This window comes from Acanthopagrus latus, chromosome 16 (assembly GCF_904848185.1).
Source record: "Acanthopagrus latus isolate v.2019 chromosome 16, fAcaLat1.1, whole genome shotgun sequence".
Taxonomy (NCBI): domain Eukaryota; kingdom Metazoa; phylum Chordata; class Actinopteri; order Spariformes; family Sparidae; genus Acanthopagrus; species Acanthopagrus latus.
In genome coordinates this window covers 8,278,741-8,293,758 of record NC_051054.1, presented here as the reverse complement: position 1 = coordinate 8,293,758, position 15,018 = coordinate 8,278,741, and the positions used below count along the sequence as shown (strand labels likewise).

The 15,018-nt window shown below is 40.8% G+C and overlaps 1 protein-coding gene across 1 annotated transcript; it reads right to left on the bottom strand.

Annotated features, from left to right (window-relative positions):
* Positions 1-7,962: 7,962 nt before the first annotated feature.
* Positions 7,963-14,455, bottom strand: LOC119034445 (MAP3K12 binding inhibitory protein 1). The gene is made up of 9 exons (XM_037125455.1): positions 14,290-14,455; positions 13,286-13,402; positions 12,831-13,040; positions 12,146-12,242; positions 11,775-11,840; positions 11,195-11,353; positions 10,748-10,845; positions 8,747-8,785; positions 7,963-8,656 (listed from the first exon to the last, which is right to left on the bottom strand). Exons 1-9 carry the CDS (start codon positions 14,407-14,409, stop codon positions 8,549-8,551), a joined length of 1,014 nt encoding a protein of 337 aa, XP_036981350.1. The 5' UTR covers positions 14,410-14,455; the 3' UTR covers positions 7,963-8,548.
* Positions 14,456-15,018: the final 563 nt, after the last annotated feature.

Below are 15,018 nucleotides of genomic sequence, written 5' to 3'. Positions count from 1 at the left end.
AATAGTCACAAGAAATGACCTGTTCTGGGAAAATATGTTCACGAAAATAGTGCCCTATTGATTATTCATGGCTCGGGCACCGCTATATGTGTGTCAACGAGGTCTCAGAGGCAGCCAGTTGGGCGAGAGATTAACATCTATTTCAGAGATAGGTGAATTTGTCGTGGAGGAGAGGCGGTAGGGGTGGGGGTGGGCGGTGTGTGTGTGTGCGTGTGTGTGGAGGTGCAGAGGTTGGGGCTGGAGCGGGGTGGAGGGTTGTCTCCTCAGGATTGTGCTGTAATCACAGGCCTCCGTCTGCATGGCACATCTCAAGAGTGGTGTCAGCTGGGCTCTCTTCTGTTTGCTAATAGCAGGGGGTCAGGCCTCTCTCACAAAGAGGTGCGTTTGATCCCCAGGTATGGGACACGGAGGGAAAGAGGTGACACTACTGAATACTAACAGGGCGAGCTACACAGCTGCTTATCTTTCATCTGGTGTGTGTGTGTTTTGATATAATGGTGTTTGTGTGTTGAAACCAAACAGTTAGGTTAGTGAGTTTTTAAAGCTTGGAAAGTGTGCTGCAAATTCATTTTTCTCAAGGACTTAAAAAACAGGAGAAACTAAAACTAATGCTACTATGACATCTCTAATACTAAAGATAAAACAGAAATCATTCTAAGCAGCCTTGAGCAGCCAGAGGAACTTTTCCAACACATCCGTCCTGTTTCTTGTTGTTGTGTGATGGCAGGTGCATTGCCTTTGTGTGTTACAGCTGCTGATTTGTAGTGTGGTGTTTGTGCGTTTGTATAACAGCCATTGTGGTGGCGGTTGTGTAGCAGTTCATGGGTCCCAGGGCCCAGCTGCCGGAGTGAGGCAGAAGAGTCAGACATCATTGTGGTGTGATTTCCTCCTCTCCTTGCAGATGGAGTGTTTTTGTCAGAGCGAGGGCCACTGTGATTGCCTCTTCGCCAACGGTGTCAGCCCAGGATAATACTGCAGCCGTCCCCCCAGGAACAAAACAGGATCAGCGCAATCCATTTTCTTTTTCTCTGCCAAAATGGAATAATTTCAAAGAGACAATCCCTGGTAGTCTCCAAAGCCCAGGAAAAATCAAAAGACAACCATTATGGCAAAAATCGTGAAAGAGGTGTTCCACCTTTCCCCTTGGCTTCGCCAAATACCATGCCCAGCTCTAACTAACAAGCACGGCCACAGATAGACAATGAAAGTGGATTGAAGAGCAAAGCTAGCAATCTCAGAAAACAGAGCTCTGAGGTGATACATGAAAGATGCATGCAGGCAGACTGCAGATAAAGAAATGGCAAGTGAAGTCTCCAGCATGGGCCCCTCGCATTAGGTGTCACACTCAGATCTTTACATTCAAAATATGGTGGTTCTATGAGTCCATACATCCGCAGCAATCCGAGTTCTATGGCAACCTGCCCTTTACAATCCTAATGACACTTCAGCAAAGTGTGGTGGCTGAGAGAGGGCGGGAGCCGGGAGGCTTTCCCTCTGAAAGAGCTGAGAGCATCTTATTGGGAAAAGGGGCTAAGAGTGTTGTTGTGATGCCTGACTCCATATTCTCGGGTCATAGATATTCAAGAACCGCACCTCCCTTTCCATTCTGCCTTCCTGTCGCCATAACACATCAGTCGGGACACGGAGTCCTATAGTCAGCCACCTGCAAATGAATATCCGTGCAGAAATAGCGGCGTGATGGGGCTTGAGCTCGATGGTCTGATGTGTAATAAAGATAGGGACAGGCAGGAAGAGTTTTGTAAAGCCTCTTTCTTCTGCACGTTAAGGTGTAACAGGAATGATCAAAAACACTTAACTGCAGCTTTTTCAGTGTCCCTTTTGGAGAGATAACTCTTGCCATATTTCTCAAGAACTCGCAATGACAGATCACATGATGTTTTAAGCTCTGCTATGCACAGGTGCTTGAAGGACAATATCGGAGCAGTTTTCTATTATCGTACAGTGTGAATGAATGAAGAGTGATTGAGTGCAGTACTCCACGCCACCTATATAAGAAGAAGTATTGCAATGTGAGGGCCGGAGAGAGAGAGGTTGAGAGAGCTCTAGAGGCCTAAATGAGGTGAAGGGAAGTGGAAGTGTCCAGTAGGGGGTCTACTGCTGTGGGAAGAGAGAGGGAGAGTGGGGGAGGGGGGGGCTTGCTCTACACAACGCCTGGGCCAATGCATGAGGGTTTGGGGCTAAGTGTCTCATCAGCATCCAGCTCAGGTGCTGCCAGGGCCCACGCACTAACTATGCCCTGACTTGATTGTAATTGCCTGAATTCAACTCCCGCTGCTCCCTCCTGGCAATATCACAGGCACATTTAACTCCAGAGAGCCTGGGGACCATGCAGCAGGGCCACAGAGAGCAGCTGACTGCCTCTTGTTGAAGCCTGTGGGCCGCGGGGGGATCCTCTCTTGTGCTGTCTGCTTTGTGGGGGAGGGTCACAGGTGCATGCACCCCCTTCCTCCTCTGGGTGTTTGCGAACATGAAACAAGTGCGCGTGCATCGGGTGTACTTTGACAGTGATGGCATGAGCATGACAGAGGCATTTTCTGTTTTAATGTTGCCTTATTGCCTAACAAATTGCCCCCCGGCTGTCCTGGGGCCACTTCTTCAAAAATGCTCCAAAGTAAGTACAAGTTTAGTGCTTATACAAGCCCAGCAAAAGGTTATTCATGAGAAACTGAAGTTTCTTTTTTAAATTCTGTGGTTTATCAGTGGGTTTCTGGAGCTATGAAAAATGGGACCAAAAAATAAATAAAGCAAACACTCTTGTTTGCCGTCACCCTGTGTTTATCATGTCCAATTCAAAGCCAAAGAATGCACTTGATTGCTTCGTATTACCACCTACAGTACTTTTCTTTTAAAAACAGTTGTGAAAATCATTATCATGCTGTAGTTATGCTAATGTTTTGGGGGTTGAAAATTGCTCAAATCTGCTTTCAAAAGAAGAACAAAAACCCTCCTGATGCCAGAAATAATTGGATGAAAAACATGAGACCACCGTCAACAACTTTACAGTAAGTACATTTGGGTTTTCTATAAACAATGCATATAAATTTCACTCCAAATATGTAGTTATAGAGCATTCAGCTGCCTAAATTCCAGTCCTTTTGTTTGTGACATACGTAACTGACAAGTGCATGAATGCAGCACTTAACTGCTTCGCCGAAAAAGCCCTTATTCAAAAACAAAATACAACATTATGAGTAGAATTAGAGTTTGCAGTGGGTATACGCAATTTATGCTTCCCAATCGGCCAGCTTTGGCAACTGCAGCAGGGTTAACTTAAAAAAGTTAGCCTGTGGCGCTCCTCACCCTGTGATAATAGGGCTGTCTGTAATGAAGAACAGGCTTGTTGCCAACAGGTGGTCTCTTTAAAAGACCAGAGCCACAGCACTCAGGATGAGGAAAAAACTGCCATGGCAAAATGTGTCAGAATCTAATGTTCTGCAGAGTGAAAAGCCTGTTTTCTGTCTTTTGTTCCCTGCTAGAGATTTAGCCTTGTTCCTCATTGTTCGGGGCACAAACGAGCAACAGTCTTTTTTGACACCGAGCCACAGATGAATAAAGACTGGAGCTGACTAGTCACAGGAAAGAGCTTTCTTTTTGGAGGGCTTGGAGCCCATTAAGAGTTTGTGAGATATGAATGGATATGAATCCTCTCCTTCGACCCCACCAAAAAATACAACTGGACCCATAGAAGACAAGGAACACCTCTGTGTCTTTTTTACCGAGGTTCCCAAGAACATAACAAGAAATCAGGCAGAGGGAGGACTGATTGACAGGCAGGAATTACATGGAGTCAATGAGGAAGTGGCTCTTTGTTAATTTGAAAGGGTACACTATGCCCACCCAACCTTAAAGCAATAACCACTGACACCAGTGTTAACTTATATTCTTGACATAAGCTGGGGGAAATAATAGTAATTACAGTGATGACAAACTGCATTATTCTGGTATAAACTTTACATTTTAGTTAATTTCACTGTAGGAAGCTGCGCGCATAATGTGCCCATGTAATAAAACAGACAGGATAAAGATAATGAGATATTTAGTGAACCACTTCATGCAGACGCTAGTCAGCGTGCTCGGCTCAATGGGCAGATGATGGGTGGATCCCAGCAAATGCAGCCCACAAAATACAACCTTTTGTCCAACTCTATAATCCATTTGTTACACTCAGACCAATTTGTCCTCATTAACCCTCATAAGGGGACTATGTCTGAGACAAAAGCTCCTGGGGAACAATGAGCAACCCCCCCACCACACCCCACCCTCCTTGTCCATCTACATCGCTGTAGCTCAAGTGCTCCCCTTCCCAGCACATTGTGGCCTCTTGTTGCCCAGAGGGTTCCAGTCTATGAGCAAGAGACGGACAGAGCCAAACAAGGTACACCTGAAAGAGGGGGTGAAAAAGAAAATCCCCATTTCCGCGTTAAGAATGACATATCTTCCGCAAAACACAATGCAGCGTCTCCTATTGTATTCAGGTCACTCCATCAATCAACTCTGAAATAAATCTTGACATGACATACAAAGAGCAACCACAGAGAAAAGGAAAGGGGAGTTACAGTAATTTCCAAAGACGTGAGAAAGTGTTTTTCTTTCTTATGGTTTGTCACACCTGTTGCACAATCTTTGCTCTGCGTTATTGTCATTTTGTTCCAAGAGGAAGAGGCACAAACAGAATTAGATTTTTCTTAAAATTCAATCCAGGGGCTCTGAAAGACAGTGTGTGCCTGTGCTTTCATTGAGTCAACCATGAACTGGTCAAGGTACTTGCTTCAGAACATTTTATTTGCATTTAATGAATTTATACGAGTTTCATGTTTTAGAAATGTGTCATTGAGGAAGAAGTTGTCTCACTCTTTTAAAACTTGGCTCGAATGGACAGCCTTGAAGCAAGGGGATTTACTCAAGTACTGTACTTCAGGAAAGTTTTGAGGTACTTCAGTTTTAAATATTCATGCCACCACATGCCTATAGTCCTCTACAAAAAAAACAGTTTGTACTTTTTGACTCAACTACATTTATTTGACAGCTAGAGTAAGCAGTTACTTTACATTTGTCATTTATTATTGATATAAATGACTGTTTGTATAAAGACAGTACTGTGTCCTGAATCAATGCATCGTAATGATGAATCAATAGCCAAAGCTAATTTGCAATTCAGGTCCCTGCAAGGGCCTTTAAAATACGCAAAGCTTAGTAAGAGAACGGACAGAACAGCACAAATCACAATTACAGCGATACTATGAAATTACCATAAAACACTATGACAAGCACCACATCATTCACGACTACATGGCTTTTCCCTCTTTAAAAATGGCTTCATCTTAATAAACCCAATAAGAGATTCCTTTCTGACACTGTAGCTAAATTTCTGTCAGCTGCTAACCAATTATGGCTAATTATTCTTAGATTTTTTTTTCTGTAGTAAAATGGATTGGATTAGATACAAAATGACTTCCTCATCTCTAACTCCCTTTGCAGAATCAATTCATACAACATTAATATGCCGAGTCCCAGCTAGGCTCAGTTCTTACACATTTTGAGACTCACTCTTGTCTCAATTGGATTCAGCTTCAAACTCTTCCACCCAGTGTTTTTGAATCTCTGGCCATCTCTTGAACCTACAATGCTAAATATTGTCAATCTATCACTTGCAACTGGCACTAGTCTCCACTGACTTTTAAAACTCCTCCTCCGATACCACACATTGATCCAGGATTGCTGGATAATTATTGACCAGTTTCTAACCCTCCATTTTTTAAAAGTATTAGAGCTGTAACAACAACTTTCCACCCATAGCAATCTATCTGAACCTTTTTCAATCTGCTTTCATGGCCTCTCACAGCACTTTTGAAGGTGGTCAACGACATTTTCCTCGCTACTGGTTCAAATTCCACCTCTGTGTCTCTACTACAGGATCTCAATGTGGCTTTTGATACCGTTGATCACAGTATACTACTCAACTGACTAGAAAACCAATTTGGCATCTCTGGCCTAGCTGTGGTTAGGGGAAAATCATACCTATCCGAAAGAACAGTGTGTTTATCATTGTAATGTAATTGATCATTTCTGATGAACGATTTGGTGTACCCCAGGGCTCTGTTCTTGGTCCTCTTCATTTATTTCATCTCTTAGCTAAAGTATACACATTTATGGAAAACATTTCCATTGCTATGCTGATGATACTCATCTGTGCTTGAAAAAGCTGGAGATCACGCTCAAATAATTAATTCAAAGGCTTGTTTATCCAGTGGGAAATCCTGGATGTCACCTATTTCCATATATTTTCTGCCCGTAATTTCAGATAAATTTGAGATGCAGGTAATTTTACCTGTTCAGTAGACACCAGTTCTACCACGTACCAGTAACAATCATTAACTCTGATTCCTCTAAGTTAAACAGATAAAAATCTCAGTCATGCATTATCCTACTGTTTACTATGATCAGCACATTGACCTTTTCCCCCTGCACAACATGGCTAAAATTAGGTCTTTTCTGTCCACAGCTGATGAAGAGATCCTGATTTGTGCAATTGTTTCATCATGACTTGATTACTGTCATACTTCGCTGTCTGGTCTGTCAGGTGCTAGTACTAAAAATGGTTCCATATTACACCATTTTGAGCTTCACTTCATTTGCTTTCCATCCAAGTCAGATTACACTTTAAGGTGCCTCTATAACGACTTATAAATTTGTAAATTGTCTCTCACCTTCATATCTCTCTGATCTCATTATACCTCGTATCCATCCAGTGCTCTTCGCTTGAGGAAAAGAAAAAAAAAAAGCCATCAAGCTAACCTTGTCCTATCATGCCCCTTTTCTCTTGAATAACTTCCCAGTTAACATCAGTCTGGCTCTGTAGAGTCCTTTAAATCTGACCTAAACTCTCATTTTTTCACTCTTTTCAATTTTACTTTCTTTTGCATTGCTACCATTATGCGTACGCCGGGTTGTCTCAGTCTCAATGAATGTTAACAAACTGCAAACTTATAACCTCTGAATCTCTCTTACCTTCTGTTTGTGTTTCCCACAAGCCACTAAGCCATGTGTGTCTCTGTTCTCTCTCCTCCTTCTCTCCCACCAGTTTTGTCCTCCTCCTCCTCTTTTCACTTAAAAATCTCTCTGATGATCGGCTGTCCGCAAATCCGCTTATTAGCCAGGATTATTATCAGTCAGCCAACAGTATACAGTACATACATACATACATATATGTAAATATATATTTTTTTTTTATTTCACTTGTACTTTTCGTATTGTGTATTTAATATTGGATACTTGCAGACTTTTACACAAGCACCATACGTACGAGTGGCTTTCACTTTTACCAAAGTAATATTTTAACACAGTATCATTACTATAACTCACATTATGACTTTGTGGTTCATTTCTACATCATCTCGACGTTTGTATGGTGTTTGGATGACCAGGAGATTTAGCCTTCTCTTCTCTTCCCTCCCCCTCTCCCTAGTCTGCATGTTATCATGTCTCTGTTGCCTCTCTTCTATCTGTATGAATGCTGTGCTGCCTGTACTATGCTTGTGTGACTTTGTCTTCCTTCGAGGTCTGTCTGGATGATTGGTCTTCCCTTATATTTGTACAATCTACATATATTTTATTGGCATGAACATTTCCATATAACATGTTTTTTTTTGTTGTTGATTTAGTCCATACATCTTTTCGAATGTCTGTCCATTTTGAACAAATGTGACATTATTTTCTAAGATGTCTAGCAGTTGTTTGTAGTTATATCACAGGGATGTGGTCTAATGTAAATTAACTTAAATTTCAAACCAGCTTAGAAAACCAAGAGATCGACACAAGCGTTCTAATCTAGATGAACAGCCCAGAGGTTTACTCATGACAGACTAAATCTGAAGCATTGCTCCAGCCTCTTTCGCAGTTAACGCTCTACGCGAAAGCCTTTTATATAAACAAGTCACAGTGTCAAACGCAGCAGCGTCCCATTTAATGCTGGTTTGTTGGGTCTCCAATATGTTTTCCAAACAGAGATGCTGTAATCAGGTCATTTGTTATAATGACAACCATTAGGGGTGATCATCGTCACACAGCAGTCAGGCAGATAAATCAGGTGCTCTCCCAGATTCATCTCAATTACACTTGCACACGCAGACATGAACACACGCCTTTTCCCAGCATTAGACATTAAATGACGAAACTGAAATAAAAGAAAAAAACCCCACCCATGATGAATTCTTTAAGCATCATTTTCATTTTCAGGGTTTTATCATGTAGATTTCAAAAGTAAACATTTTACGAACAAAATGTTTTGGCTTGATAATCATTTATCAATTGTAACAGAAAATCTTATTAGAATCACATTACAATTACTAGTTGAGATCTTAAACTCGTCAAATTACGAGTTCAAGTTTTCAATGAGGAAAGAACACCTTTATTTTCAGGGCAATTATATCTCAGTTAATACAAAACTATTTAGAGGAATGCATTTTCTTCTGCCATATTGAATGCATTACAGACATAGTGTGCTTGGGACGTTGGTTGCTGGGTGTGTTTACATCGGGCACTCTGCTCCATAACCAGGCCCAAATTCATTCACCCTCTTCAGCAGCGCTGCTTTCACTGCACTGATCTTCTCATCCAGCTCTGTCAGACTGCAGGCCTGAAAGGCAACATGAGGAAAAAAACTCATCAATCGATCAGAACTGGCTAAAATAACAAAGTGCACTTAAGGAAGAACAAAACTGCTAACCTGAGCAGGGGATGTCTTTGGTCGCTTGTGCAGGTGACTCTACAGAGAAAAAAAAGCAAAAGAGTAGACATAAGGCATTTTTTAATTGGTAAAATATTTAAACAACTCCCTTTTTGAAAAGAATACAGAGGAACTTGCTCATTTCCCTTTTTACTTTGCTTCAAGGATTGAAAAGCAATTTAATTCACAGATAACCACAATGCAGCAGAGCTATTTTGGTTTGCTAATATCCACTCAATGAAATACAATGAGGTGAACCTTTACAAGCAAGGAATATTTGAATATTATGAGATACAGTAAGCATTTAATTGAGGTTATTTTAATTCTGTCTTTATTAGGTGTTTTGACAATAGCTGGTCAAAATCATCGAGAGAAAGATAAGAGGGTTAACATCTGCAATAAAATGATATGTCAATATATAAATGAAAAAAAATTCCACTCAGCATCTTCCACTGTAAATTGTAAATCCTTGTGGTATTGTTCATTTCTAAGATGCTGCATAATTCGTTGAGGAGCCTCCTTTTGCTGTTCAATGTTAAAATGTTGCTCCTGAAAATCGTGAGCCAACTGTGTACAGCTCTTCAGCAAACACCAAACTACAGTATTTTCCCCCCCAAAAAATGGAAAAAAGAAAAAAGTGGTACTCTGAATATAAAAGACCCCATCAGTTTATTCAAAGACACTCGACATCTCTTGCTCTGCTCACACAAACATGCAGTGAGTCAAAAACAGATGGAGAGCAGCATACTCACAGAAGCAGCATGCGGTGCTGAGAAATACCAGTGTGAAGAGACATGCAGCATCTTAAGCACTCTTACTCAAGATAACTAAACATACGCCGGACAGACTCCTTCAAAATGGGTAATAAGACTCTGTGACTCTGCTGAAGTCTGTCAGGCTGAATATAAAGTCCAATAAATTACTTACTGCCGTCCTTTCAGTCTGCTCTACTCTAAAAAGCATGGTGCAGTGAAAAGCAGTCATTTCTCGAGTGAGCCTTTTGGAGCGACCTATAAGTTTAAGTAAATCTAACTAAATGTGCTGTTTTTTTTGACTCAAATCAACTTAAGTGTAACCAGAGGATGGAAGCGTGGTGAAGTATCGGGACATGTCAACGGAAAATCCATTAGCATCATGCACAAACTCCTCTCAGAAGTAGATTTTACTTTGAAATGATTTTGCCTCCAGCAAACCAATATTCTACAAGCCAATTTAGGCATCACACACATTAAATGCACCAGCTGAGTATTTTTAGCATGTCCATTTCACACACTGATTACGAGCTGCTCGCCAAATACTCTTTGAAATAGTGTCAGCTTCGTGAGTGCAAATTCTGAGGTTCTTTTAGTCGATGTATGCAAAATACACTTGTAAAAACTTGGATCAAACTGAAGAGCCAGAACATAAACTGCACCCAAAATACACATGAAAACATTTTAATTCCGTGTTCTTCGTGTACTTCTACTGTACAAGAAGTGTATCACCTTTAAGCATAATGGTTATTCACCTTGGTCTATGCCATATTGGGCAGTGTTTCCTTTGGCAAATCTCAACCCTGTCGTGTAAAATGTGAATCAGAGGTGGCACATGGTTGTTTACACCTCCACGAGCTAAGCGAGAAGCTGCCGTAAGTGGGGACTTGCAGGTATGACCTATCCTAGATTTAGTTTATTTTACCATAAGTGGCACTGCGGACTGATGTTTTTATAAGGTCACCTGCCGTTTGTTCTTGTGAATATGGCTGCAAGTCATAGACAATAAAGATCGTTAAACTGTAAAATATCCTTTCCTTTGTTACATTTCTTTGACACAAGTGTTTCAGGGGTCTCGTCAGCTGATATACCAATATTCATATGAGTCTATCAATTACTTTATCAAACTGACAAATGTTTAATAAAGAGGTGTAAATTACATCCATTACTGTGTATGAACCTTGCCTGAACGCTGAGTGGTAATTATCTAGCGCCTTTGATTTATCTATTGCAACGCCTCAAGACTCACCGTGGACTGAAAGTACTCTGGCGAGAGACCCTCCAACTCCAGGATACGATCCTCCAGCCTCTTTAGTCTCTGGTAGACACTCAATGGAACTGGACCCGCTGAGGAATAAAACACTTGAACAGCCTGAATACTGATGATTTCAAATGACAAGTTCAACAAACATAGGGTGGAGACTGTGAGAAAGGCATTTGTGTAAGTTTGACAAGAGGACTCTCTCACTCCATCATGCTTGTCATACGTGGTAAGAAAATAATCGATTGGCTTATTTTTTAAACACTGTTTTCTTCACTTATTTAAAAAAAAAAGAGTTTAAAATGAACACCTGCACTTGAGTTAAATTTTCAAGCAGAAGTGTTAAAATTATCTGTGACGACATAACTGATTCAGACAAGTTAAAACAACAGCCACTGAGAATCACAAACTTTCGTGTCTCTGTCACTTTCTTACCTGTTGGGAGTTTCAGGTGAGTCTCGATGTTGTGAAGTCTTTCTTCTATGGCTGCATTTCCACAGTCTCTTCCCATCTGCCCCCTCTGGTGCTCCCCGGCCTCTCCTTGGCCTCCCCCACCACGAGTCTGAGGCCCGTAAGTGTTTACCACTCGCGTAACTACTCAGTCAAACAACAAACACATAAACAGAAGCTGTGACTCAAGATTATTAGCAGTATGGTTTTATAGAGGTTCAAAAGACTCTATTCAACCATGGACTTTTGTTGAGCAATTTAGATGAATTTACCGTGAATAACTCTGCTGGTGCTCTAATTTGTTCATTTCTCTTTTATGATTTCTAGCAGCAAGCTACCCCCAAAATCAGATTTTTGTCACGATAAATATAAGGTACTGTAGAGTGACATTTGAATTTAATTGTATTAATTAAACCAAGAATTACATGGTAGCATTTCTTGTTAAGTCAAGCTGGACTTTCTGAAAATTATGTGTATGATTTAAAAAAAATGATGGTTACATTTCATAAAATGAAGCTGCTTAGAAATGCCACCTGACATTTGTGGCGAATATTTATTTTCTTACCTTTTACGTGACTTTTGAAACCGGGATAAGGAGTGAAAACTGCATCTGTTCTGGCACAGCTGTTTTCTGCAGAGGAGAAATTTAGAATGAATAAGTGAATTTCTCTTTTACAAAACTTCTTCCATTAGTGTGTCCTGATTTCTAGTACTGGTGTCTCATGCAGGCTTTAAATTAAAAAAGGCCCTCTGTCTCATGTTTTTCTGGACTAAGCTGGTTGTGTTTTGAGGCCGAGTGTGTTAGCTACTTCAGCCCCACTCTTAGAGCAGTTCAGCCTGACCTCTCGCCTGTGGAAATCAGCTCTCTCCCAAACATTGGCAATCTGTGTGCAGGCTCCCTCTCCACCCTGCCCCCAACCTCTTTCCCATTCTCACCCTGATTGCAGTCGATCACGTTGCAAAACTCGCGTACATTGTTTTCATTGATCTCCATCTGCTTGCGTTCCATAAATGCAGATATTCTCCGCTCGATCTAGGGTTACAATGAAGAGACAACACACATAATAAGGTAAAATGGATTGATGAGCCAATGATAGATGTCAAGAATGCACTGAGGGTATTTATCTGCCTGCATAAGTCTAATGATGTGAGGCAAATGGGGCGCAGCAAGTTAAATGACATGGGATGAGAGATGTAGTAGGAAATTACTCCAGGTAGCCAAAAAAGTTGAATTGCTTGCCATCATCACATGATGGAATATGAATACTGTTTGCTTGGCTACCAAAATAAATGCACAACAGAATGGGGCCTCTTGTCCTTCATCCACATGCAATCTCAGAGTAATGAGCATCCACTTCATAATCCATCAAGGACCTGGCCCTCTCTCAAAGCCCTCCAGCAATGTGGTCTGTTCTAACCGACCACAGCACTAAAGAACCCCTTATTCTCGACTGAACTCGGTTTATCAGATCTCCATCAAGCATTTGCTTCACTGCAGCACGTCATGTGCACATCCTTGGGAGCAATTACTTATGATTATTCATTTGCTTGACAGAGAGTAAAGAGGGCTCTAAAAATGTCACTGCCAGAACAGCTGACAGATCTGCTGACTGAGACCAACCTCTGACTTCCTGGCTCTGATCTGAACCATGATGTCATCAGCCGCCACCTTGCCGTCCGCATCCTCACAGCTGGCAAGATCGTGCTCAGGCAGCGGAGTCGCCTGCTCTTTGAGTGACGATGAGGTGACAGCTTCATCTGATGTGTTGTCTTTTGAGGATGATGCATCACCATCCGCAAACACCAGTGTATTTAAGCTTTCTGAAACAGTCTACATAAACGTGCAGAATGAATATTGCATGAAAGAACAAACTATATTTTAAATCAAAGACCCTTACCAACAAAGAAAAGACTAATTAAATGCCTAACACAGCATCGTGCCATTTGAAATAATGTGCTGGTCATTATTCAAACTAATTTCAGCAAATCCTTTTAGCCTCAACATGCTAAAACCATTCAATTAAACTGACGTCAAAATGTAGAAATTGGTAATCATTTAATATGTGGTCTATTTACCTGTAATTTAGTGATATGCTTCTGCAAGCAACTGTGCACGTGAGCACCTGGAGGTGACTGAAGATCCACAGCATCGACGTTGACTTCTATTCTCAGAGCAGCATCACTTAATTTGAGCTGGATTTCAAAGGCAAACAAAGCCAAGCCGAATCAGTGTTGGTCACATGATAGCATGGTGTAATCTAGCCTAAACATTGATTATGGATTATTATTTAGTCACTCAATGAGAAGGGGGAAAAATGCCAATAAATTCGCTGGTACTAGCTTTCTTTATTGTGCAGTACTAAGTGGCAAGTATCTGCTGCTTTTCGCTGTTGTACATCATTGAATATTCAATAGCTTTTGCTTGTGTACTGAAAGAAATGTGAAAAGATCATCTTAGGATCTTGTGATGGACATTTTATAAACAAAGTAATTCATGAGGAAAATAATCTTTACTCAGAGCCACTGGGGTGATTCTCCTTGAACTAAAGAAAGAGCTCTTGTACACAATGAAGGCAGAGTATGTGCAAGGACAGCTATACATTTAACAGCGTAGACAATATACTGTGCCCTCATTCATGCTTCCCAAGAGTACGGACAATACTTCATATCGCAAATGTGGGGAATAATGTGACGAATCATTTACTATACCAAATGAATATGAAATATATAATTCATATGTCCGATACAGATGGCAGGAAAGAGCTAGAAAAAACAGCTGTGAACGGAGTAAAGTGAAATTCAGAGCTTTTGTTTACATGGGTGAGTGGATAACTCACACGAGCATGTCTTAAAATGTAGATAAATAAATACTGGTTCAAAATAGCAGAAATTAATTAATTCGAAATCCACACACGGATATTTTGAGGCATACTGTTTGTCAAAAACACCGCCTGAGTATCAGTGCATGTGGTGAGAGGCATCGACGCTACCCCGAATGCTAAAAACATTAGCATGTAGCTAGCTAACAACACGGAGCAAAAGAAGCGTGACTCGACACGGCTCGGACATTGTCAACCAACCTCTCTGCCGAAGTCTGCTAGCAGCTTCAGTATCACACGCATGCAGTCCCTGTAGCTGGACATTTCAGCGGATTCGGTGACAGGAAAGTGATTTCCACTCAGCTTCATTGTCTCCGCCATGGCAGTTGGGCTCCTGCACAGTGCTGCCCGCTGATTGGTTCAAATGAGACGGCGTGTGCGCTCCTACGCATGCGTAGACTCATATAACCACAGCACAGTGATCAAGTCCAGACTAAATCTAGGTGTATAACTAACAAAGAAAATAATATAATTATTAATCATTTAACTGCACTTTATTTGGCTTTATTTGACGTGAGTCTTATTCTTTTAATATTTTAAATCTTTCTTTAAATCATTTCTAGAAATACTTATTTTTACTGTCTCCACTTTAGTTTATTTGTCAGCCTGTAAAATATTTAATAATTATGTTATAGATTGCTGCTTCAGTGCATGCTGGCAATCCACATTTCCTTGGGGATAATGATACATGAAAAGTATAGAAACATTAACAACAAAATGTACTGGGGCATCAAACATAAAATGACGTGTATAAATGTTGCAGTATAGCAAATATTATTTACATTACTGAAATTACTCATGTACCTGCAGAATTTCAGAGTCACAGCTGGTGATATCTGTAACAACTCAGCACTGTTATGTTGTTTGATTACTGACAAATTATCTTATTTACAATCTGGATCTTAAAAAGTAACTCTATTAAGCATGGGT

Bases quoted from the DNA above. Each gene is read 5' to 3' on its own strand.
- LOC119034445 (XM_037125455.1), bottom strand. From the start codon at position 14,409: ATGGCGGAGACAATGAAGCTGAGTGGAAATCACTTTCCTGTCACCGAA. The intron at 13,041-13,285 runs GTAAATAGACCA...ACGTTTATGTAG, and splicing joins AGCATATCACTAAATTACAG to ACTGTTTCAGAAAGCTTAAA. The intron at 8,786-10,747 runs GTGAGTCTTGAG...TTTTCTCTGTAG, and splicing joins CAGAGTACTTTCAGTCCACG to AGTCACCTGCACAAGCGACC.